This window comes from Mustela lutreola, chromosome 4, assembly GCF_030435805.1.
Source record: "Mustela lutreola isolate mMusLut2 chromosome 4, mMusLut2.pri, whole genome shotgun sequence".
Lineage (NCBI taxonomy): Eukaryota > Metazoa > Chordata > Mammalia > Carnivora > Mustelidae > Mustela > Mustela lutreola.
Genome location: NC_081293.1, coordinates 79,812,010 through 79,838,569, shown reverse-complemented (window position 1 = coordinate 79,838,569; position 26,560 = coordinate 79,812,010). Strand labels below are relative to the sequence as shown.

At 44.5% G+C, this 26,560-nt stretch overlaps 1 protein-coding gene across 5 annotated transcripts in view; it reads right to left on the bottom strand.

Moving 5' to 3' along the window:
- MTR (5-methyltetrahydrofolate-homocysteine methyltransferase) overlaps window positions 1-26,560 on the bottom strand; it is a 110,404-nt gene that overhangs the window by 19,482 nt on the left and 64,362 nt on the right. For all 5 annotated transcript variants that reach the window (XM_059170331.1, XM_059170334.1, XM_059170333.1 and 2 more), the window contains 9 exons: window positions 23,316-23,405; window positions 21,681-21,833; window positions 19,786-19,893; window positions 18,553-18,653; window positions 11,954-12,021; window positions 11,246-11,366; window positions 4,211-4,292; window positions 1,192-1,290; window positions 27-102 (listed from right to left, as the gene is read on the bottom strand). In XM_059170331.1, the coding sequence (XP_059026314.1) occupies window positions 27-102; window positions 1,192-1,290; window positions 4,211-4,292; window positions 11,246-11,366; window positions 11,954-12,021; window positions 18,553-18,653; window positions 19,786-19,893; window positions 21,681-21,833; window positions 23,316-23,405 (898 nt within the window). The remainder of the gene's footprint in view (window positions 1-26; window positions 103-1,191; window positions 1,291-4,210; window positions 4,293-11,245; window positions 11,367-11,953; window positions 12,022-18,552; window positions 18,654-19,785; window positions 19,894-21,680; window positions 21,834-23,315; window positions 23,406-26,560) is intronic.

Genomic DNA, 26,560 nt, shown 5'->3' with positions numbered 1-26,560 from the left:
TTTCTCTAACTGACAGCCAGACAGACCTGGAGGGGGCTCTGACAGCCAGTCAATATGGAAACCGTTTTTTCTAGCTTGACTTAAGGTTAAGTATCTTCTTTCCTATGAAAAAGAGAAAAGTTATTTTAGTCAGAGACTCTTAGCTTTTCAACTGATACTACTAAAGTGCGTCCCAAAAGCTAGTCTGGGACTTCTGTTAAAAAAAAAAAGAAAGAAAGAAACAAAACCCACAACTTCTTTTTATTACTGAAAATTCATATCCTAAAAAGCTCTTCCTTTTACACCCAATATGGCTTCCCATTAGCACCAGAACAAGAGAGTAAAGAGTCAGTAAATATCCGTTAAATATTGATATTAGATCCCTTAACCATGCAGTAACCATACAGCAACAGAGTGGTGTCCTGCCTGTCCTTTTAGAACACCCGAGGCCAAGGCTAGAACGAACACCTGAGGCCAGGGCTAACCAGCCTGCCATCGGCCAGCCCTCAGACCAGAAGGCAGAGCCAAGAAACAGTCAACTGCAGGCAGACCTAAGGAGAGACAGAAAACCAAGCACAGTATCTTGGGCTAGTCAACACCTCAGAAACACCTGTTTTCACACGGTTTGTTGTCTCCTTCCATTCGCCTAGCCACCCCCAAAGGGCGCCCCACCACAGACAAGGTCCAACAGGCAGATAAACTGGGAAGAAATATCCTAGCCACTTCTAACAAGTGATTATGTCTGCTTTCCAATGATTCCCTGAAGCTTATCTAGAGAGGGACAGTTCTCGTAACACTGCTCTGCACAGTCTGCACTAGGCAGGAGGGAGAGAGGTGACAATGGTCCTATCTGATGTCTTCATTTTCTTTTGCTATTTCAAGAACAGGGATCCAGGAGGGTCGTTTCTATATAATGTTTCAGTTCCTGTTTTCCTGCTGGGTATGTTTTATTCATTCTCATAACTCTGCTATCTGGCCCAGCACCTAACAGCTACTGTGTACCCAATAAATGTTTGATGGAATGAATGAAATTACTTTTAGGATAGCCCCCAAATTACTGGGACCTTAGACACTAGAGAATTCCAATTTGAACTAGGAAACAGGGCATCTCTAAAATGATCCTAAATCTTTGCCCTCCTTAAAACAATAAAGTCACATTAAAAAATGCAGGATCATTTTAATGGCCAAACTAGTAGTGTTTTTGTCACTTACCTTGAGAGACTCGTAATGGTCCTGTCTAATATCTTCATATTCCTCCATGATCTCCTCAAAATATTCATCCTTCAGATTCTCATCTAATAGTTGTGAGCACTGAACACGCAAGATCGACGTTCAAGAACGTCGGAGCAAAAGGAGACAAAGAAAACAGGAGCAACACTGGTCAGTTCTGATGATGCCTCCTCCAGGAAGCCTTTCCTCATTCTTGTCGTTCCCTCTCCCTTTGCCAGCTTTGTTAATTCCTGCCAGGGGGTGCGCAGTTGAAGACTAGCTCAGTGGACCGAGGATGTCCAACGGTTGGTCACACATTCCAGAGAAACAGGTGGCTCTTGGTGGCTCCCGAGAGATCAGCTCGAAGCCCTGGCTATATCCTGCCTAAGACTGTTCATCCACCTGGAGCCTGGACCACATGATTTTGGGGGAGACTTGGCTCATGTTGTATCTGTCTGAATCTGGAGTAATTAACAGTCAGGTGCTTAGCATTCCATTCCTATGGGATTGACTCCCAGAAGAAGCTGCAGACACCAGGGCTTGGCTGAGCTTTCCTAGTCAGCAATGTGCTGCCTGTGGAATCCCACGTCACTTGTGGAAGGATTAAGCACTGTCCGTAGGATTCCACAAGAGCGGGGGATGGGGGGGAACACCTAGAAGCTGGTGCCTGGCCTTTCCTGGATGCTACCCTTTGTATCTTTTGCCTCTGCTGATTTTAATCTGTATCCCTTGGCAGCAATACAGTGTGACTGTGAGTAGAACGGTGTTTCTGAGTTCGGGGAGTCCTTCAAGCACATCACTGAAACTGAGGGTCTTCTGGGGACCCACACAACACCCTAGTTAGGTTCGGCTCTTCTGTGTTTCAAAGGTACTTGGTGCATCTCTCCCTCACTGCACTTCCCACAGGCTGTTAGTGTCTGTCTGCATATCCACTTGGAGGCAAGTGGACAAGCTCTTAGAGGGCAGGACTGCACCTTAACTGCCTTCGTGTCCCCAGTTTCTAGCTCTGTGCCTGGCATAGATGAGGTATCTCCTCATTAAAGGTCTGCTGAAGGAATGAGATTCATGTCCATGGTCAACCATGAGCTTCTGCTAGGAAAAGAAAGGAAACCCATCATCTGAGAAATGGGAGGCAACTCAGTCAGTTATAAAATTAGGATGAGCTAAATCCTGTCTATGACTGGGATTATCAAGGTGATGAGAGAATAGCCCCCAGCAAAGCTCAAAATGCCATTGTCAAGAAAGAAGAAAAAGCTACTGGCGACCATCAGCTCAAAGCCCTGCACGGCCTCATCATCTCTCAGCCTCTAGCTGGATTCTCCAACTCAAGGGCCTGGAAGGTCAGTAACATTATGTGAAACTGACCAAATTAGACTGGACAATGGCTGAGGAGCCCATTGGCTTGAAATGTCTACAATTCTACGTGAATCTTCCAAGTATCTCTCATAGCAATCCAATCCCCGAAGAGTTAGTGTAAAGCCAAAACACTTCAAGGAACCTAATCAGAGAGAAGCACTGCGACAAGCCTAACAAAAGGCTCCTGCACGGTATTCACTATTCACCCCACAAAGTACTTCCCGGGCTTCCATCCACCTTTGCTAAATGGAGTCTTCACTTAGGAAAGCCAGCAGGGCTTAATGAAGACAGGAAGGGGATGCCTACTCTTGAGCTCCCCAAAGTACACGGAACTGGTGTTTTTAAATATTATTTAAAATACTGCATTCCACTAGATTTTAGACTCTGAGAAAGCAAATCCTGATTTTCTAAACACTTGAAGGACTTTTAACAGGACTCTGACATGGCTCCCACTGGGTAGACAGAGTATACCAGTCTGCAGGCACCGTCCACACCCCCGGGGGCCCCAGCACCCAGAGCCATTGGGACAAGACCCTCCCTGCCCAGTCTGACTTGCTTGGTGGAAACAAGCTCATGCCCATTATATGGGCTGATCTTTGTGAACTTTCCACCACAAAATCAGAGCTTGTCGTGGGTTTCCAGGCTAACCATTCAGACATGTTTTATGCTTTTATTCTTTATTTTTCGTAACAATAACAACACAATGAGAGGGAAAAAGTTGAAGATATAGTTTATAATTTAGAAATAACTAAGAATTGGCACCTTGGCTTTTATTTAGAAAGAAAGAAAGCAAGGGCATCCTGAAGTCTTACAGCTCTACATAGTTGCCATATTTCACAATCCTCCAAGTGTTCGATTCCAGACCACAGGCCTGGGCCATGCCCACTGCGGCTGGATCAAAAGACTGAGTCTGAATAATTTCAGAAGGTGGCCATCTCTCTGTATTTGAGAAGAGCTTCCCACTGTTAGCCATCCAGCTGGCCTGACCAAAGGGAGTACCGGTGCCCACACCTCATCTGGCTTCTGGTTCGGCCCTTGCTGCATTAGCAGTCTTTATAGCTGGACATAGGACTTTTTTTTTTTTTTTTTTAATGCACATTGTTTTTAGCTCTGGCTTAAAGTTAAGACGGTATATATTCATGTTTGTAAGAGCATGTAAATGGCTGAAACCCCTCTCCCTCCAGGCTGGTGTCAAGGCCACAAGAGTCTTGGTTCCACATTACCCAGACCAGCATTCTGTAGTCAGCTCAGGACTCCTCGCCTGGCTGCCCCCTTCTAGCAATACAGACCCCCACAATGACACTATGACAAGCCGTAGGCTTTCTTCCACATTTTTTTTAGTAGAATTGCACAAAAATAAAAGAAGATCTTGGGGGGCACCTGGGTGGCTCAGTGGGTTAAGCCTCTGCCTTCAGCTCAGGTCATGATCCCAGGTTCCTGGGATTGAGCCCCACATCGGGCTCTCTACCCAGCAGGGAGGCTGCTTCCTCCTCTCTCTTTGCCTCTCTGCCTACCTGAGATCTCTGTCAAATAAATAAATAAAATCTTTAAAAAAGAAGAAGAAGAAGAAGAAGAAGATCATCATCATCTTGGGAAATGCCCTGAACTCTGTATCTTCTCCTCTCCTTATGAAATATCTGAAGTGGACGCAAGGCCCTACACTTACCACCACTACGCTCTTGGACGCATCCAGGACATGGATTACAGGCGCACTGTATCTTGGAGCTATTTTAACTGCCGTGTGGGTTCTAGAAAGAGGGATTGGGAAGAAAAACACATCCATTAGGGCTGAAAGTTCCTCCACGACACTTGTTTGGAACCATTAGAGATAACGCTTTCCCAGGAAAGGCTATAAGGTACTTCAAATATTGAACTTCCCATTTCCCTTGCAAGACAAGAGGACTTCCTTCCCCACCCCACCAAGATGGGGAGACCGGGGGAAAAGACATTACTTTGTCAGCTTGTAATACAAAAACAGTCTGTCACAAAATGTGGAAGACTGTCTTCAGCTCTCTGTGAACATGGCCGTGACTGTGACCTCGTACTCATTAGCAGCCTGTCTGAACCAAGTTGCTAACCAGCTCTGGCAACTGCACTTGGCTGCCATAAAGCTCAGGCTGCATTTCCCCCTTCAAATGGGCTGGGACAGCCTCCGGGCCCCCGGAGAAACAGACACCAGGCAGGGGATGCGTGCGCTAGGGGCTGCTCCCCATTCCCGAGGGATACCCCAAGCCCACCTTGGACTGCAGGAAGGAACCTCAGACCCTAAATAAATCTAACACGAAGTAACACAGAGAGGCCATAGTGGCAACAACGTTCAGCCCCGAACGCCTACTGCCAGACTGGGAAATGTGGGCAGCCAGGATGAAATACTCTTTAACCCTGAGGTGACTTAACTGACCAAAGTGCGCCGCCAGCTGCCCTCTGATTACTGGATCTCCTAGCACAGGCTCCCTAGCTGCTCCTTCCTTATAGAACACGGCACCCTAGTGTAAGAGGTGAAGATCCACTTGCACACCCTCCCCGACAGTGGTTACACCAGGGCCTTGAAGGTGGGACATGAATGTGCACTTTGCCACGGGTGCATTTAAAGGGCAGCCACTGGGGCTTCCTCAGGACAGCCCGTCCTTCCCAGTCTTTTCCCAGCCCATCCTCTCCCTGAAGGCCCCAGCACTCTTCCCAGGGTCAGATGCTTTCCTAGTCTTCCCCCTCCACTAACACCCACTTTCCTTTGGGAAGATGTCCAGAATATGCTACTAAGTAGAGGGGAGAAACCAAAGTAACAGAAGTCTGTTTTACAATTCTGATTTTTAAATAAACAAGTACTACCACTCTTCACCTGCCCTACCCTGCCAACCTGGTATGTAAGTTTCTGTATATTCAGAACAAAACCCGAGAGATCCACATCAGATGTGAATACTGGTTAGACGAAGGGTGGAGGCAGAATCGAAGGCAGGAAGGGAGAGATTAAATTTTACTTTCCATTCCTCTGAAGTGATTGACATGTTCTAATAACAATCATAGATTACTGAGGTAATTTTTAAAAACCAAGGGAACACTAAAGGCACAATATATGTGTCAGTGTGTTTTTAACAGGCTCCTCAGGGATGACTAAAAGTTCATTCCCCAAGACAGACAAGACCCTGACATTTCACCTGTCCCTGCTCTACAGGTGCCTCCACACACTGACAGAAAGCAGAAGCCTACAGCCCAGAGTCACAGAACCGAGAGATACAAGAGATACACAGGCCTAAGTACTTGGCGCCAGACACTCTCCGGGCCTGGGGTGGGGTGGGGTGAGGAGCAGCAGGGTGGGGGAGTCAGACCATGGCCCCGAAGCAGCCAACCAACTCCACTGCCTTCCAAGGATGTGCTGTTTGGTGCCCACTGTGGGCACAAAGATTTGACAGTATCTTCGGTATTCTACAAGGCGGAAGATTTTCAAACAGTGGGAATAGTTTTAAAGAAGAAACTGCTTCTGGCTTCTCAGCAGAACAAAAGTGAGACCATGCTTTCGTTCTCTTCCTCGGGTGGTCAGCTCTTCCAACACACAAATATCCCTCAATGTACATTCTGCCTGAAGTCTCTCCGGGGAACATTAAGCCTGACAAGACTTGGCTGACGTTTCTCTTAAAGGGAACAAGTGCAGTTTTAAATCTTAAGTCAACACAATCAATATTTATTAAGCATCTAAAGATTCCCAGTGCAATTCTGGTCATTCTCTCATTGATGATCTTCTGGACAAGGGCACCAAGAAGAAATGGATGAATTCCACTATTTAAAAACAACAACAACAAATAAAAGCAAAGTGCTGCTTTCGAGCGCGCAAACGTGCGCGCATGCAAACACATGCAAACACACACACACACACACACACACACACACACACACACACACACTGACAAAGCTAAACGAGCGCAGCCACAAATCTGAGCTGGGTCGGCCATCAAGGACACTTCTGGTTTCCTTATAAAACAATGACATTGACTCTACTTTCTTCTAAGCTTCCATTATGCAACCATCTCCAGTGGGAAGCAGACTTCTCTCTGAAGCCTCAAACGATAAAAAACACTGGACTCTCTCCTTCCCTCTGACAGACCAACAGCACAGGGCTGGGCCCTGAGGCTGAATCTCAGCTCTTTGTCTGCTGTTTCCCTCACCAGTGCCGCCCCCCCACGGTTGCCCAACGGGCAGGACAGTGTTAACTTTAGAAGGTCTTTTTAAAAACTCTGAAAAAGAACAAGTAATCCAAGCATTTTTTTCATGCCTTATCCTTCCAGAATTAAAATGGTTTATATAAATGCAGCATGACCAAAAAAACCCCTCAGAATTTGATGAGAAAAATGAGAGTCTGGGGAAACAAAGACGGGAGGCAGTCAGCAGTGGGGTCAGACGCAGAAGTCGGGTCTGTGAAATCCTCCCCACCCCCCCACCCCGGCCCAAGTTCCAAGGTTCCCGGGAGCCAATGCAATGAGGAAAACAACGCCAGTTACGTGGTTCAGCATCTTGCCTCCTAACGATTCATTAAAAAACAGAAACAAAAACTTGGGAAATGACCTCTCTCTTCAAGGAATGGGACTTCCTTTTGAATTCTCTACTATTCACAAAAAATAACTGAAAAAGACACTCTGTTGTTACTGGCTTTGAACCATTTAAAAATTGAGTGCTAACTGCCAGACTTGTGCCTGTGAGAAGCTGTATAGATAACAGGACCAGATTTCCATGCAAGTCCTTTCTCACTTGTGATACAAAACAATATGCGTTACAGACAGGAGAACATTCAGTTCTCTATCCTCTCAGAGCTACAGGTTAAAAACAGAACGCCAGGCATGCTTCCACGTGCACACGACCCCACAGCTGTAGAGCCCTTTCAACTCGTCCCAGGATCCATCAGTCAGCCGTCAGGCTCATCGCAAGTGTCCTGAGAGTACCGTTCTAATTCCATCACGCCACCACAGGCCACTGAGATCTGGAAAAGCCATGGACATGTTACAGCCCCTCATCTTCCTTCATGACAACCTGGGAGTCTTGAGCCGTCCTCTGCTCAAATAACAGTTCACAAAGGCAAAAAAATGGAACACGCTGTTTTCTCCACAGCTCTGTGGGAGGTTAGAGCAAGAGCTCTCAGAGGGCTTCTGAGACACCCCAACTATTCCTTGCCTTCCAGCAAAACGGACTCTCCCAGAAGTAGAGGGCATTCTTAGAGAGATGCAAAAAGCACTAATCGTAAAGGAAGAGACAGATAAATCAGACTTCCTGAAAATTAAAAACTGTGATCCAAAAATACAACTAAAACAGCAGAAGGCAAGCCATAATGGAAGAATCTATTTGCCATCTAATAAAGAGCTTGCATCCAATATAAATATGAACGCATATAAATCAGCAAGAAAAAAGGCAGAATAACCAATTAAAAAAAGAAAAAAGGACTTAGAAAGCCTAACCAAATGGTCAACCTACACATGAAAAGGTAGCCAATGTCATTAGTCAGCAGAGAAACACAAATGAAAACCATTCCAAGATACTATTATATCCATACGAAAATAGATAAAATTGAAAAAGGTGTGGAGTAACTGGAACTCCCTTAATTGCTGGCGGGAGTGTAAATTAATACAATTGCTTTGGAAAACCACCCAGCAATGCTGAATGCTGATGATCGTATACACAGGACCCAGCAAGTTTGCTTTCAGGGCAGAAATACAAGCACAGCAGCATTCTGCCAAACAGCCCCAAACTGGGAAAAAGCCAGTGTCCACTAACAGCAGCCTGGATAATAAGCCACAGTGTATTATACAACAGATAGTACACATACCACAGTGGAAAAACCACCACGATAACAACCAGTTTGGGCCTCCCAGGCATAGCGGTGCACAAGACAAGCTGGACACAAAAGAACACACACAGCAGGACTCCATGTCTATGAAGCTGAAACGAAGGCAACAACAAGCTGCAGTGATGGGAGACGGCAGCGTGACCATCTTGTCATGGATGACTCCGTGGAGGACCCAGCCCAGCGCCCCGAGCACCATAACCGTCATGTCTTTATCTAGATGTACTTACGTCGGAGGTACAGTTTTGTAAAAATTAATCGAGTTGTAGATTTCTGACTTGTGTACTTTTCTTTTTGACTTAGGTTTCAGGAAAAGAGTTTCCTTAAAGAAGAGGGCTTGAGGAAGATGAAATAAGGCCTCGCCCACCGTCGCTGCTTTAGAATGGAGTCAGCATGGGGGAGTTTCGAGCTGAGGTTCTTAGAGATGGCACAGGAATCTATCCTGCCAGGGCTGTTCTAGCATCACGTTGGAGAAGGGAACACATATCTGGTGACTGGCTTTTATTTTCCAATTATTTTCCCAGAAACTGCAAGAGGCATGAAGAGAACAGCACGAGAAAAGGCGGAGCTCATACATTAACAGAGCACTGGCGAGCTGAAGGAACTTCCCGAGGTCATGGGACCCAGATTTCCACCTTCAGGGAGGATCATGTCGCCATTCCCAGACGAAGAGGACCGAAGTTTTGCAGGAGCATGGAGAGACAGTAGGTGACTTCTGACCCACTTAATTCTAACTTGATATGCCAGTTTCTCATTATTGGGAGGCATTTGTGGCTAATTTTACGTACGGTGTATCTTAGAGGAGCTCGTTGCTTCCCAATGTTTTTTAAAATCCTCTTTAATCTCTTACTTGGTAAGAAATATGACAGAACGGACCATTTGTAATATTCCAACTTGCGTAAGAGCTATGCATGGTTTCCTGAAGTCGAATTCCTCAGTATGGTGTCCTGCCTTCTAAAACAGTTTATTTGGAAACCAGTGTCACAGGTATTCGGTTTCACAATCATGATCTTAAAACGTACTTCATCCTCACAACAGTCTGTAAATTCTCTGGTCACTCTCTGCTAGGCTGATGAATATTCACATTAAAATCATCAACTATCAAACACCCAAGACCCTGCTCACTGAAACCCCATTTCTCAATGGGTAGTCAAACCCCTGAAGAATAATCTGCCCCATATTCTAGTGGGTAAGTCCTGGGCGGAAAAACAAACCCAGTTTTGTAAGGTGAGCAACAATGGACATATTAGAGAGTCCTTCAAGGATGAAAAGCAGTTAGTGAATAAATGACCCACAACACTGTTACTACTTGTGAAAATGATCCACTCAGGTTATACATGGGATGATGGTTCATTTTATGCGTCAATTTGGCCACACCATGGGAGCTAGGTCAATATCATTCTAGATGTTTCTGTGAAGGTTATTCCTTAGATGTGATGAGCATTTGAATCAGTAGACTCTGGGTGAAGCAGACTACTCCTCCTTGGCTGGGCCTTATCCAATCAGTTGAAGATTAAGATAAAAGAAGAGGTGCGCCAATGAGGAAGGAATCCTGCCTCCAGATGGCCTTTGGAAGGAAGACTGCAACATCAACTCCTGCCTGGTCTCCAGCCTGTGGACTTTCCCTACAGATTTCAGTCTTACCAGACCCCAAAATGACATGGCCAACTCCTTAAAATAAACCTCTCTGTATATATAATATACAGTATACATTAATAATACAATACAGAGTAAACATATACAATGTACATAAAGTAAATGTATATATATCCACCCCACTGATTCTGTTTCTCTGGAAAACCCAATTAAGATGAATGGCTTATAGTGTGAAAGGAACTTTGGAATATCTTCGACTGGACTCCATTGCATTTTTGCATCAGAAAAACAATAAGCAGGCGCCTGGGTGGCTCAGTGGGTTAAGCTGCTGCCTTCGGCTCAGGTCAGGATCTCAGGGTCCTGGGATCGAGTCCCGCATGGGGCTCTCTGCTCGGCAGGGAGCCTGCTTCCCTCTCTCTCTCTCTGCCTGCCTCTCTACTTGTGATCTCTGTCTGTCAAATAAACAAATAAAAAAAAAAAAAAAAAAGAAAGAAAAGAAAAACAATAAGCTGCATTCTAGCAGGTGACCAAGCTCAATGTCCCACCTGGGCATTATTCCCTGCCAAAGTAAATGACATAGAGCATAAGGAACATGTCAGAAGAAGCCCAACGGTACCCATAATTAACATATTTCTCACCAAATATCACGACCCCAGGAAAAATGTGACAAACTGATTAACAGTCACGCGACCAACTTAAAACTCTCTCTTGCTTAACGGAAAGTTTCTCCAAATGTTCCCCCTTTCAAAAACAACTTCCCAAGGTGATCTTCTGGTTCACTCTTGATAGCTTGGCCTCCTGCCTCAACTATTATAAAGCTGGAGTTTTTTCAAGGGAACCTGTAATTACTCAATCAGACACCTGCCTCCAGACAGAGAGTAGGCTGCAGTTCAAGCAATGTCTTTGTGCCAAAAGACACACTTTTCTCCAGTTGGTTTGATTTCAAGAGGAGTATTTATCAGAAATCTCAGGAACAGAATGGGAGATGAGAGGATTAAGGAAAGGACAATGACAAGCCAAAGAAATAAAAAAAAAAGGCAAGGGTTGGGGAGATCACAAAGGCGTTTCCTAGACCATGCTCCAAAAGTACAGTCACTCTTGTCCAGGGGGAGACTAAACGCTCATGGGCTTATACAGAAGGAGCCAATGTGCTAAGCATAATATAAAAAACAAAACAACAACAAAACACAGGGTTTATCACTGTTTTTATCACTGTTTTTAAACACTGGCATTTAAATGAATTTAAAGGAAAGCAAAAAGTTCATTAGCATGACTTACCTTGATGTGGTTGCTCCTCCAATCAACAGTGGAATCTTTATAGCCAACCTCTCCATTTCCTTGGCAACAAAAATCATTTCATCCAGGGAAGGAGTAATGAGTCCTGATAGGCCAATTATATCTATTATTTCAAAAAAGAAAAAAGGACAGCAAGAAGGAGAATGAGAAAAAAATGTAGAAAAGTATGCAAGATTCACTTTAAAGCCTTTGTAATAAAGACCGTAAGACCTCATCTGAATTCCCAATTTCTAATTGTATGACCTCTTTTCTGGGGAGTTTCCATTTATTTGTTTGGCTTTCGGTAGGAAATACGATTTGTAGTTTCAAGTTGTAATAATGGGCTTGCCACGGTTTGCAGAAGTCACACAAATAAAATATATTGTTTATGATTTCCCAGACTTGAACATGTCACAGTGTCTGAAGAAACACAGAAATGACGATACCCAGAGAAAAATCTAATGTGACCCTGTAATAAGAATCCTGTTCCCTTTTCCCATATTCAGAGCTAGGAGGAGTTTCATGGGTACCTATTCACCAATTCAACCCCCACTACAAACGACAGTGGAAGCCCCCCACCCAGGAGCTGGCCCCTGACAGTCCGAATGCTCCAGCGGTCCCACGTGGACTGGGGCATCCTCATACGCTGACAGACACACCCCGGGGTTGAGGACATCCAGTGGAAAGCCCAGAAGCACAGGTGGACAGTACCTGCTTTGTGATCAAGAGCAGCTTTCAGGATCTTGTCACAGGGAGTCATGACTCCTAAATCAATAACTCTGAGAGACAGAAAAGAGACGTGAAGAAATTAATGAGAACCCATCAGAGAAAGAGCAGAAAGGAACGTTTACTTAGCTGCCAAACACTCATCTAATGGCAACCGGAATCCCCAGGACATGCTCACGAAGCAGTGACAACCATCACAACCATAATGACCACATATGAAGTCCTTACCACATGCCAGGTGCTATGCTAAGACTTTTAAAGCAGCTTTATTGATACAGAATTCACATGGCATAAAATTCACTCATTCTAAGTATACAATTCAGTCATTTTTGGCATATGACATTTTTTTTTTAAGCTCTGGTAAAACATATAAAACTTCATCTGCCCGTTAACTGGTAAGTTAAGACTGTTCCCCTGTCATCAAGACCGAGAAAGCCCCCACCATGCCAGTCATTTTTAAAATTTAAGTTTATCATGAGTATGCACTTCATAGCATGCACTTTCACTTCTTTCACAATGTCATTAAAATAGGCAAAACAACTTTTTTTAAGGTTTTATTTATTTATTTGACAGAGATAGAGAGATCACAAGTAGGCAGAGAGGCAGGCAGAGAGGCAGACAGAGAGAGGGAGAAGCAGGCTCCCTGCTGAAGAGAGAGCCCGATGTGGGGCTCGATCCCAGGACCCCAAGATCGTGACCTAAGCAAAGGCAGATGCTTTAACCCACTAAGCCACCCAGGTGCACCAAATAATTTTTAATAAAAAAAAATTAATGCTTAACAATTACTATTTGACATGGTATCATCTGGTAACAGTAGCTGCTGGGCAGGAAGGAGCTTTGCTTCTTGCTATATACGTCTTATACTGACTTGTTTGCTCCCGTATCACTTAAAATTTTTTTTTGACAAATAAATCAGCACATGCAGACTCCTCAGTAAAAACCAAGACAATTTTAGATCAAACGGTAACTACCTTCAGTATGTGACTAGTGACCTGTTAGAGGAAATGCTGCAGGTTTTAATGCTGTGGCACCAGAGGTTATAACAAGAATCAGAACACACCATTTTCTTTTTTTTTGCACACTGAAAAACTCTGGTAATTGGATCTTTTGTGAAGCTATGACTAAGTATAGACTGTTGCATATAAAACTAAGCAAAACAGTATATTACATTTTTAAATTTAAATTCAATTAGTGTATTGCCTTTAAATCAAGACGAAAAGGCATACCTTTCAAAGCCCACTGTATTCAACATTGTATATATACTTTTAAAAATTCCATTAAAAATCATCAGTATGATAGTAAGAATCAACTTGCTCTCATTTTCTTGTTTTAAGCAATGTCTCTTTCAGGAACATCTCATGCATGCTTGCTTGGTTTGAGGACAGTGAGGAGAGCTTGTTGCTGGACAGAATGGGGGAAAGAAGGAAACGGTAGGCAGAGAGGTCAGAGGGGGAGGAGTCAGCATCTTAATGGCCACTACTAGTTCAATTTTCAGAATATTAAGTTTAAGATTTCTTTCTTTCTTTCATTCTCTCTAAGAGAGAGAGAGTAATTGGGGATGGGGAACGGGAAAGGGAGAGAGAGAATGTTAACCAAGCTCTGCGCCCAGTGTGGAGCCCAACATGGGGCTTGATCTCATGACCCTGAGATCATGACCTGAGCTGAAGTCAGGAGTCAGCCACTTAGCCAACTGAGACACCCATGGGCCCCCTATTCTTAAGCTATCCAAATGGAGCTTGAAGCACCCCAGGACGGTGATACTTGAGCTGAATTTTGAAAGAATAAGTAGGTATCAGCTAGATGAAGGAAGAAAGAAGGCAGGCCAGGAAGAGACTAGCACTAAGGGTCCAGAATGAGGACCCAGCTGGCCCTGAGGAACTCTGGCCATCCCTGCCTTCCGTGGCTGTGGCCCTGCTTCCCATTGTCCCTTGCCATTGTCCCTCACCTTCCCTGCCACGTCCTGATTCCACCACAGCTCCATTTTCTGTTCCCCTGGGCTTTCCCTTGTCTCCCTTCTTCACCTAGAGCCTGATGCCCCATGTCCACAGGCCACGTCTTACATACATCCTTATATTATGCCACATGAGAAATTAAAGAGAATAAAAATAAATGTTATGAGAAAATGCTGGTTTTAAAATCATCTTTCTAGAATGCTTATAACAGCTCTGAACACAAGCATTTAATTTGGGCTTTTATTTTTTATTTTTAAAGATTTTATTTATTTATTTGACAGAAAGAGTTCACAAGTAGGCAGAGAGGCAGGCAGAGAGAGTGAGAGGGAAGCAGGCTCCCCGCAGAGCAGAGAGCCCGATGTGGGACTCGATCCCAGGACCCTGAGATCATGACCTAGCCGAAGGCAGCGGTTTAACCCACTGAGCCACCAAGAAGCCCCTAATTTGGGCTTTTAATTCAGAAAAAAATGTAAGCTGCCCTCGCTGTTTTAGCAAAGGCATCCAATACGATCTAAGAATATATACAATTTAAAAAATACTGTAATAAATAAAGTCCCTTTTCCTCTCTGGAAGAATTAAAAGGGAAAATCAGAGCCATGTATCCACATCCATTCTGGGTGCCTCCTGTCTGCGGTCCCTGGAAATGAACTGAACAAAGAATTTCGTTTCTGACCCTGCAATTCACAGGTGCTACCCCCAGATGGCAGTACCCTACCACTCTGCAGTCCCCATGGACCTTTTCCAATCAGCTTAAGCGGAACTAACAGTCTGTTTCCATTTCTCCTTAAAGGGCACCTGGGTGGCTCAGTGGGTTAAGCCTCTGCCTCCAGCTCAAGTCATGATCTCAGGGTCCTGGGATCGAGCCCCACATCGGGCACTCTCTTCAGCAGGGAGCCTGCTTCTCCCTCTCTTTCTGCCTACTTGTGATCTCTCTGTCATATAAGTAAATAAAATCTTTTAATTAATTAATTAATTCTGGAAAGTCTCCCTTTGAAAAGTAGTAAGTTGGGCAGAGAAACTGGATAGCTATTTTTTCCAAAGGAGACATAAGAGACCAACCTGTATATGAGAAGATGCTCAGCATCACTAAGGAGCAGGGAAATGCCAATCAAACTCATAATGGGGTATCACCTTAAATCTGTTTGAAGGGCTCTTATCAAAAAGATAAGCAGTAGGGATGCCTGGGTGGCTCAGTTGGTTAAGCGGCTGCCTTCGGCTCAGGTCATGATCCCGGCATCCTGGGATCAAGTCCCACATCGGGTTCCTGGCACAGCAGGAAGCCTGCTTCTCCCTCTGCCTCTGCCTACCACTCTGTCTGCCTGTGTTCACTCTCTCTCTGACAAATAAATAAAATCTTAAAAAAAAAAAAAAAAAAAGGTAAGTGGTAACATGGGTTAGCCAAGAGGTGGAGAAAACGTTCTCACCACAAGAAAGAATTAATTATGTGAAGCTGGTGGTCATCATATGGTGGTCATCATCATCATATGGTGGTCATCAAATTGCAACATGGTATAGCAAGTCAGTATCTTACACTTACACAGTGTTACAGGTCAGTTACATCTCAGTAAAGCTGAAAAACCAGAAAACACACAGGCCCATACACACCTCCCACCCCCACACAGACCCCAGGATGAAAGCCTATGAATAATCAAGTGAGCATGTGTGGTGGACAGGAGACTGGATTAGTGTGCCCCTGACTTAGTACAGCTAAATGTGCTAACGTGATTCCATTCACTCACAGCTATACGCTGCTTAATTTTCACTCATACTCTACATGTACATTAACAACCACTTATTAAAATATAAACAGGCCTCTGTTATTGTTTCACCAGATCCATATTTTTAAAGTACTAGATACAGGATATCCAATTTTAAAATTACTTTCGACATATCCCAGTTTTTCGTGGGGAAAAAAAAAATCCACATTTTCTATGTAATAATTAGTGAGGAGTATATTTAAAATCCATTCTCGTGTACGATTTGATCAGAAAGCATTTTTGAATATTTTAAATTATGTAAGAGGAATGTTAACTGGAATATCAACATTAAACAGTACAGTTAAAGTTGTTGAACTTTTGAACTAGAATCAATACCTTAAGATAAACGGACAGAGCAGAGTCCTGACTTTTGGAGTCAGAAGCCCTGAGCACATTATGGTCTGCCCCTTGTTGGCTGTGTGACCATGAAGCAAACACTTAACTTCTCGACACCTCAGTTTCCTCGTCTGTAAAGTGAGAAAGACAGTAACTGAAGCAAGCAGAGCAGGATTAAGACCATAAAATGGAAGGAAGGATGAAAGAAAAGAAAGGAAAAGAAAAACACCAGGAAAAGAAGACAGAAAAAAAAAAAACCAAAACAATGCTATGAAAGCACTGTCTAATTTGTGCAGTGGTAAACAAATGTTAGGTGTTGCTAGACTCTCAGTGGATCCGTCCCTGAGGTCTATTCAAATTCTCAAATTTATACACGCTACTGTAACACAGAATCTAATGCGTCATCTCCACAAAAACGTCCTCTGTCTAGACAGAACGATCATCTTGAGTTCTCTTTACTCTTTTTTCCTTCACAAAGAAGAAAGTTCTTACATTTTATGAGATTTAGTGCATCAATGGCAAAGAGCCAGGAACTAGAAAGTTGCACGAGGATTTGATACTGGATCGTTTGCTAGACTCACTCACTAGCTGGGTAGTTCATCCCAGATCCAGAACCACACACTCCACCCCAGATCCATCTAGAACCCTGATGCTCAGCAAAAGCATACAATTAACTACATAAGGGAGATTATCCGGGCACTTTTCTGCTAGCTGACGCCATAAAATTAAACTGACCAGGAGGCCACATGTTAGGAGACACAAGACCCCAAAGGTGTCTGACAGGATAGAAAACAACTGCACATTCACTTGTGTTTTTATATGAGGAATAACTACAGTTTCACCAGAAGATACTTCTCCAGTTGGACTTATGAGCGAAGATAAGCAGACTTCCAATGCACAAGACAGAGGACTGGATGTGCTGGAGGAAAGCCTCGGGTTTAATAAGCAGGCTTTCACGAATGCTGACATTCTATACTCAGAGCACCCTGGAGAAACGCCACAGTTTTCCCTGGCCTCTTATGATGTCTCTACTGGAGGAAAACACATTCCTAGTGTGACTCTCCTAGCTACTTACCCATTTTTCAAAATAAAAAATTACAAATACAAAAAAAAATTTATAAATTGCTTTAGAAGGTTTACCTACAAACTACTTTTTTGAACAGCTGCTGTCCCATGATCACAGCTGACTATGTACTTGGCTATTTAGCCTTATAAACAGCAAATTCCTTGAATTCTTGAGAAAGTCAACTAAACCATTTTGGTGTCACTAGTACAATGTGTGGTGTGTAGGAGACGATCTACAGACGTTCGCGAGCTGAATTCAATTTTAACTAACTGCAATGAATGCAAACCAAAGCCAACGACATGGGATTTGAAACCGTGAGACAAGAGTGGAGGTGTCTTGTAGATTTCAGGAAGCAAACACCTTATCCAAATGCCTGTTTTATGGGTGAAATCTCATTACAACCACCTCCCTGGTATCTCCAATACATTTATCATTGAAAAAATAATACATTCCAAGAACAATATTCCTAGAATAGGAATAGAGAAGATAGTGCTAAGTGTTCTGACAGCGGGCAGGCAGCTAAGGGAAACACCTGTGAAGACAGAGGCCAAAAGGTTGATCCTGACCCAGCTCCTCCAACCCCAGCCTTCCAGAGTGCCTGGATGCATTCAATTGGCCTGGAAAGCAGAGGTGGTTAACCAAGTTGAGAGGAGGGAAGGGCCCAATGGGGACTTGTTACAGGACAGCAGGGGACGCCTATGAAGGGCACAGATGCCCTGCAGTCACGGCTCCCTGCTTCAGAGATAAAATAGCACATCGGAAAGAAGTCCATTGGATTCAAAGGAACTGGTGGCCGGACATGGACCAGAGAAGGTGTTAGTTCTATTAGGTTTCTGTTCACAAAGAATATGCTAAAATCTGGGCAAAACATACACTTATAATAGGTCATCAGCTCTCACACAGAAGTAACTGAGGGCTGACTATTCACTACAATGAGATATATCACCCAGAGGCTTTTCTTCTATACAACATTTCAAAATCTAGCTTCATCATTTCCAAGAGGGATGCATGGTCCTGCTCTAAGCAGAGGGAAGAGAGAATTGTACAGTCAAAGCCTTCTTATAAACCCCACCGAGCCGAAGTCTTGTAGGATCTCGGCTCTAAAACATGGCAGTTTATTGAGAAGAAAAACAGAATATGCTCCATGCCACTGGCTATGGGCAGGAGCCCGATGTTCATTAGAGTCTTAGCCCAAGGTCAATCCTCAAGAAGCTCTTGGTTGTTCTGACCCTGCTGGAATAGCTTTTACTGTCCTTTTTGTACTTACCACACAGATCACAGATTAATTACTACCTTCTTTCATCTGAAAAGGTGGTTCAACACAGAAAATGTAAAAAACAGGAAACAGAAATTAAAAATCACCTACAATATCCACGGCCATACCCTACCCTTTCTGACCAACAAAGAATCAGCCTATTAATGCTTTTATTTTTAAATATGAAAGGGGTTTGAAAGAGGTCAGTGTTAACTCACCTGAAGTTATTGCAGCCAAGGACCACACCGACTATGTTCTTGCCTATGTCATGCACATCGCCTTTCACGGTAGCCAACACGATGGTGCCCTGATAAGGGTCCTAGGGAGAAAGCCACACAGCTGAGCATCGCCACGCTCACCTTATAGCAGATCCCCTAATTTCCTGCAGCCAGACAGGTGTTGGCACGAAAAGCCCTGTCGTACAAGCGAGACAACCTCAAAAACAGACCTAGAACCTAGGTCATGTGCTCTGTCAGTAGAAAGCTGCTGGCCCTAGCTGTTTGAAGGAGGCCTGCCTCGCTGGTTAGCCCAGGGAGCGTCAACCGGGGCTTCCATCACCTCAAGGAACAGGTTATGTCAACTACAAAACAGTCCTATAGCTGAAGAACATAATCCTTAACTGCAAAAACGCTGTCTGACAAGTATTTAGGTGAGCAGTAAGGGGAGACGGAGGGAACAGAGGGAGAAGCTGGTGAGTACACAGGTCCCATCAGAACCCAAACCACCATCTCAACAGCCCAGGGCAGGGGCATTTTATCATAGTTTATTTTTTCAATACCATTGTGCTATGCACTGTGGGCATCCCTTCCCTCAAATAAATAAATGAATGAAAGAATAAATCATTTTTTTCAAAAGAAAAAAAAAAGAAAAGAAAAAGCACACAAGGCAAGTGGGATTCCATGTTGGAGCCATTCACAAGCTCACATCAATATGAGAATTCAGAATCCTACAGGCCAAAGCTGGCTGAGCCTCACAGGCAGCTAAACAAGGTCAAAGCTTAATGATTTACTTTGGTGGTACAGCCAACAGGAATTAAGTTGGATCCAGAGGCAGTGCCAAGGACATTACTAGTATGCAGAGACAAATCAGGGAAGAGGTTTTCCAAAGCCAAATATCACTCAATTACCTCAAGGGTAGGGGCCTGGCTCTGTAGCTATAGTATGGAGCACAGTGCCCAGCACATAGCAGGAGTTCTGTAAATGGTGAGGAGAGGAATGAACGAACTTGATTTGAAATCATGGGCTCTGTCTGAAAAACTATGTTCATATTAAAAACTCATAAAGCCACACTCAAAGGAAAATCCCAGGATATTCTGATTCTTGGTCAAACAGATCATTGCTCGATTTCACCTTCAATGACAAGCATAGCCAAGACCGTGGTCCCTATCTCACCCCCTAAGTCTCTGAGATCAATTTCTCACAGGGCCCAGCAGCCTGGACAAAATGACTTGCCTCTTCTTCTTCTGTGCCAGCATGCATTTTATTTTCTTCTCTTTCTTTTTCCATGAAGGGAATAAGGTGGCCAACAGCCTTCTTCATGACTCGAGCTGACTTTATAACCTAGGAAAAACACATGGAGTCAGGCATCTTTACCTGACCCTGAATGGTTGTTAATGCCTGCTTGTGAATTTCAGCATCAATCAAGAATGCAAGTTTTGACCACTGAAGTCCACTTTTGACAGCAGATGAGATAAGGAACAAGTTCCTTGTGGAGAAAGACAATGAACAGGGTATAGCAGAAGGAAAATAAGACTAGGAACTGCACACTGTGATTTCTGTCTTCTTAATTTTGTCTTTCTGTCTTGCTTACTTATTTTTTCTCAGCCTTGAAGGCTGTCTATCACTTCTCCAAGTTCTAGGTATTCTTGTCTACCATGAGTCCTTTTTCAGCCTTCTCTTCTCGATCCCTAGTATTATAATCCACTTATAATTAAGGTTCCTGCTTAAGCAAGAATAGGGCCTTTTACAAAATTCATCAATGTATGCTAAAATTCACAGGTGGAAGTATGATGGGAAACAGGATATTTGCACAGTCTCCAAGTTTCTCTCTACAAGTAAATTCAGAGCGCAGGAAACCTAGCAGATACTGTTAACCAAATGAGCAGAGTTCATATAACCAGTAATGAGACACAGCAACATTCTGGAACTCCTGATATGATCCATGGAGAAGGGCACAGGATCACTTTTATTCTTGCCAAAAAATGAGCAAACATCAGACAAACTCAATCTCAGGGACAGTGTCCATAATAACTGTACTGTACTGAGGAAGGCAGGATAAAAAAGCATCATGGGATCTTGGAATACAAAGAAAACAGTAGTGGGAAAACCGGTGAAGTCCAAATGAAGTCCTTCTCTAACAGCATTACATCCATGTCAACTTCCAAGGGCTGCTAACTACACGAGGCTCCAGTAAAAATGCTCAGGTGAGGGGTAGAGGTTGGGGGAGGGATTCAAGACATTTTTCAAACCACATTTGCAAACTGTCTCTATGCCTGATGTTAACTCAAAAACACCAAGTGAAAAATAAGTCAACACCATCAAGAACTAAGACTGAGGAATTGCCATGGGCTGGAGGAAATTACGAGGGCGTGACAACGAAACGTTCCTATCTCGAGTGTGGGGAGGATTTCACTGGTGCATGCATGTTAAAACTCATCAAGCTGTATCCTCTACATATGTGAACTTTGTCATATGCTTATTATAAAACAATAAAGCTGTTTTAAAAAGGGGGTGAATGTTATGAAGGAAACAGGCAATTAACTAAGTATAGAATGAGTAATTAAAACAAACAGAAACCAAACTAGGGCCTTCACGTTTTGTGTTTGCCTCACAGTCCTAACCCTGACGACTCAAGAGAAGCTTGTTCACCGATATGGCCAGTTGCTCCTATAAATCAAAATGAGAGTTCTGGCTTTCTCGAAAGATAAGACGTAATGTATATCACTATTTCAAATGGTGATGATTTGTTCAAAATACGTATCCTTAAAGATGATACTAGCTGGTGAATCAAAAGTGAATGCTATGAACTTCACACACATCTTGGGTTTTACTGTAACTTGAGGGAAGAGCAGATGGGTGTTGGGACTTAGGAGATGGGACACAGATCTATCATGCAGATCAGAATGCTAACAGTTTCTAGATGACCTAGAGCCAGCACTCACCCTCAAGACGGACCTTCCAGACACTCCTCCTGACACATTTAGAGAAAGAATGACCTGATCTCAAATGTCCACGAGCTCTTATCAAAATCAAAACTTGAGAAATACACCCGAACTTACTATTAAAAGACAAAGTCTTCTTTTTTAGGTTGTAAAAACTACCCCTTCCCTTCCCCATCTTTTGCCAACCTGAGGTAGAAACATTTTTCCAGCTCCAAAAAGGTCACCAACAACTTTCATGCCATTCATCAGAGGCCCTTCGATTATATTCAGAGGCCGGGGATATTTTTCCTGGTTTAATCTGGCTTCCTCAGTGTCTTCAATAATGTGTTTTTCGATACCCTATTAAAAAAAAAAAAGTTAGAAAAAAAAATCACATTAAAAATCGGCTTACATCCAAATAGCCAATCAAGAATGAATCATGGGGGGCGCCTGGGTGGCTCAGTGGGTTAAGCCACTGTCTTCAGCTCGGGTCATGATCTCAGGGTCCTGGGATCGAGTCCCGCATCGGGCTCTCTGCTCAGCAGGGAGCCTGCTTCCTCCTCTCTCTCTCTCTGCCTACTTGTGATCTCTCTCTGTCAAATAAATAAATAAAATCTTTTAAAAAAAAAAAAAAAAAAAAAAGAATGAATCATGGAAATGTTTAAGAGTACAGGTTTTGGAATCAGACTGCATGGGTTCAAATCCTGGTTCCTATCAGTAATCTAAGCAATTAATCAAGCCTCAGTTTCCTAAATTAAAATGTCACATATTTCCTGCCTCAGGTGGTTATTTTGAGGATTAAATGAAATGCCCTATGTAAAATGCTTAGCCAGGGGAACGATACAACGTTAAGTACTCAGTAAAAATGAGTTATCTGAGAGAGAAGGAATACCAGTAAGTAAAGTTCAAATTCATCATAAAATACACTTTTTGCATCTTAGTGGTTTAGCAGAGTATACGTTATTAAAGATCTCCGGTGACATCAGCACGTTTTGTCACTATGAAGCTCCAAGGCGGCAGTGGGGGTGGGGGCGGGTGGGAGGATGACAATGGCCAGGACTCTGACATGAAGTTCAAACCCATGAAGCCTCTGCGGACTTCTCCAGCCTTTAGTGATCAAGCCCTAATCCCCCGTGTCCCCAGTTCAAGGACCCCTGGATGTGGCTGACATTGCACAACTTCAAATATGTGAATCTCAAAAGTTTCAAGAAGTTAAAAGTTAAATTTGAGAGCCAAAAAAGAGAAGTCTGAAATTTTCCAGACCACAAATAAGGACACTGAAGCTAAGAGATTATGTTGTCTAAAATCCCAATTATCAGGGTGCCTGGGTGGCTAAGTCAGTGAAGCACCTGTGGCTCAGGTCATGATCTCAGGTTCCTGGGATCGAGTTCCGTGTCCGGCTCCCTGCTCAGTGGGAAGTGTGCTTCTCCCTCTCCTTCTTCCCCTCCCCCACTTGTGCTTGCTCTCTCACTCTGACAAATAAATAAAATCTTAAAAAAAAAAATCCCAATTATCAGCAGAAGAGCCAGGACTTGCCTGTTGATCAAAAGACAGCAACTTGGTCCAGGAGAGCGTTTCTCAACTTCGGCACTAAGGACATTGTGAGCTGAACAACTGTCATGTGGGGCCTCTCCCATACGCTATGGGATGCCACAGCATCCCCAGCCACTGGATGCCAGGAACACCTCCCACCCCTTACTGTGACAACCAAAAATATCTCCAGACTTGGCCCACGGTGCCTTGGGGCTGCTCGAGGGACTGCCCCCTCCAGCCACCACACGAGGCAAGCACGAGGTGCCTCCAGCCGTCACTTCACACTCCCTCAGCGCTCCCACAACTCACCTTCACAAGGGCATACTCCAGGCGTTCTTCGATGGGGCCATTCCTCCACTCATCAGTCTGGACAACTTTCTTCCCTCCTTTGCCATGTGTCTGAGTTGAAATTAGGACAGACAGATGGGTATTAACAGGCCCTCATTGAACTATGTAGCAGCAAAATCCTATGCCTCATTCTTCTCCTATACGGCCAGCGCATAGCTGAGCATCCAGCATGAATTAAGGTCTCAATAAATGTTTGCGGGAAGCAGAAACAAGGAGAGGTATTTCAGGATTTGACCTTGTAGTAGAAGGACACAGCAAGACCCTGTTCTTCTTTCCCATAAGTTAACAACATCAAACAAAGGATTTCAAGGGCAGTAAGAGAAGCTCTTCCCCCCATGAGGACCTCGAGGGCCCACCACACACGGCATCATCACCCAGAAATACACACAGAGAGCTGGTGGCCGGAGTCAGACGGCATGGGAGGGTGGGCAACCAAGAGTTGCAGGACACGCCTACGCCCTCAAGTACTTGGCACTTCCTGGGGGAGGTGGAGGGGCTAGACACCAGAGAAGGCACATGCCAGGGGCTGAATGAGCAGACACCAAACTGGACCCGGAACCTTGAGCACGAGTCATCATCACAAACCAGGGTGGAGAGACGTGGAAGAAGTTGATGGACTCAGCAAAGGGACAGAAAGTGCCATGACCACGGCCTACCAAGTGAACCACATGACCTCATCTGTTCTCTCCACGTCAACGGGTGGCATCACTCGCCCCAACTGAAAATCTACAGAGCATTCTTTAATACCCCGTCATTCCTCTCATACAGCCACTCACCGAGTCCTAACCTACATCTCTTCTAAACTCCTCCCTGCCCTGTTTCCACATTTACATGGTCCAAGCCACTAGCTGCTCTCAGTCCCATCCACTCCTCAACGGCAGTGTATCTTCTGTACTATAAACTAAACTAGAAACCAGAGGGGCAAATCTCATCACTCGACCCCCATGTGACAAGAGTCACTGGAAGGGTCCTGTTTCTCCTAGGATAGGTAACTTTTCCATGCCATAGACTCCTTTCCAAGGCTGCTCTCTGCCATGCGATGCCCCAACCTGGCTTTCTCTGATTGCTTCATCTTCTGCTATACCCAGCAAACTCAGCCACCACGAACACTTCCATTCCCCACACTGTCACCCCTTTCACCTCTGGGCTTCCACCTTCATTCATGTGACACATGTTTAATACAGCACCTCCTTCCATGCTGTCCCTGGCTAGATGCAAATGCCCCTGGCCCGGCAGGACCACCAGCTCTGCACTCCGACATCAGAGCCCAGCCTGGCTAAGTCCCACCTAGCTTTCACATCTCCCCTGACCCGCACCCCTCCTGGGAAGGCTGCCCCCAACCAACTCTACCTTTGTGTTCAGTGGCCCTCCTATGTCTTCTCACAGCATCGTGCACTCGCCCTACCCCAGTACCAACCACACTGGGTTACAACTGCCTCTAGCATTTTCATACACCTCACTCAACCGTAGACCCTGGAGGGGCCCATCTCTCTTACTGGTTCAATCCTCTATGCTTGGTGAAGTGAACAACACAGAACAAGACTTCAGGAAATACTAGCTGAGTGGTTTAATGCTGAACAAAACGATTTTCTAGAGCCATGTTGATGCAGGATAGTGGAGGCCAAGTCACAGAGCACCAGAAATCCATGCTATCGAATTTGGATTTAACCTTCCAGGCATTTGGGGGGGCAGAGCATGGAGTGCAGGACCAAATGCAAAATTCTGAAGCTGCAGAATGACAAAGCAGTATTTTTAAGAGCACCCCAAAAAGGGAGGAGATTTTAGTAATTGGTGATCAAGGCCTGGGCCACAGCGGTGGTGACAGGAAGGAAAGAAGACGACAAGCATAAGGACATTAAGTAATGGACAATGTGTTAGAACAGAAAGGAGGATGGACCCGGGGAGAGCCTCCAGAACCGCAGGGCTGGGGTGCTACCAGCAAGACTGATGGCACAAGGGTTCTTCCCCTACCAGCAAAACTAAAGTTGGTGACCTTAGAAGAATGAGTGGCGGCATTACTGCCCACAGCCGGGCAAAGGAAGCAACCTGAACATGCATGGGCGACGAGCAGATTCAGGAAATGCAGTAGCGACACATACAAGGTAATGCTATCTGGCCATAAAGAAGGACAAAGTCCAATCAGAGCCACATGGCATTGCGAAAAGAAAACCAAGAAGAGAGGAGGAAAAAAAGCCCTTCTAGCCCTTCCGAAGCTCATGATGCTCTGACTCCACATGTGCGACGAGCCGTGTGCCCTATTAGCCCATGCGCCCAGCAGCTCCTGCGGGCCCGATGGGGTCTGAGGATGAAAACATTGGACAGGCTTCCAAACACTCTTGGAGGAAGGATCTGGCGAGTTCATGGGAAGCTCCCCAGCCCACCCTGGGGTGGGGAGTGGTCAGGACCTACGTGAGGACGAACAGTGGTCACTGGGGATCTGGGGAAGGCCACCAAAGGTTTCGCCCAAATGTTGGTGGCTGCTACCAATGCAAACTTCCCCACCTGATGAGCGTGCTTCAGAAAATCAAGACTTAAAAGGCACATTTGAAAGCTGCTATTTCAGGAGTACCCTGCTTTCCAACTAGTTATCTGCGAGAAGGCTCTCCACGATTGAACTGCAAACTCTGCCCAGGTTGGGGGGTGGGGACCCTGGGTGCTCGTCAGACCCAAGGCTACGGAGCAAACCCACCAACAGTCATGTCCATCTGGCTGTCCTTGTCTCTGTCACGACTGCTTGAGACCAGATTCCTTGTCAGAGAGTCCCCGTGGGGCTCTGTGCTTTGTTTCTGACACACAGAAAAGCTGGACAGGCACCAAGGGGAGTAAACTACTCGAGAGAAAGACAAAGAAGAACATGAGGAAGATGAAGGCCAAAAAGGATCCAATAACTTTTCTCCCACAGAAGTATCAAGAATAGTCTCACAACTCAAGGTCATTCAGGAGTCACTGTATTCGGAGCAGAGATCCTTCCAGGCCAAAAGGGTCATGACCTCTATTAGGGTAATGCTTAATAAAGGAACTCCATGAGGAGAAAAAGAAAAAGAAAAAAAGTTCCATTTCCATGGAACTCCATGGAAATTATACAGTACCATAACACCTGGAACTTTTTATTACCAAAAATAATCTACTTATCACAGGTCAGCCTGCGCCAAATTTAAAATAATTATTTTTTAATAAAGCCATTAACTCCCCCAAAGTGGGATTAG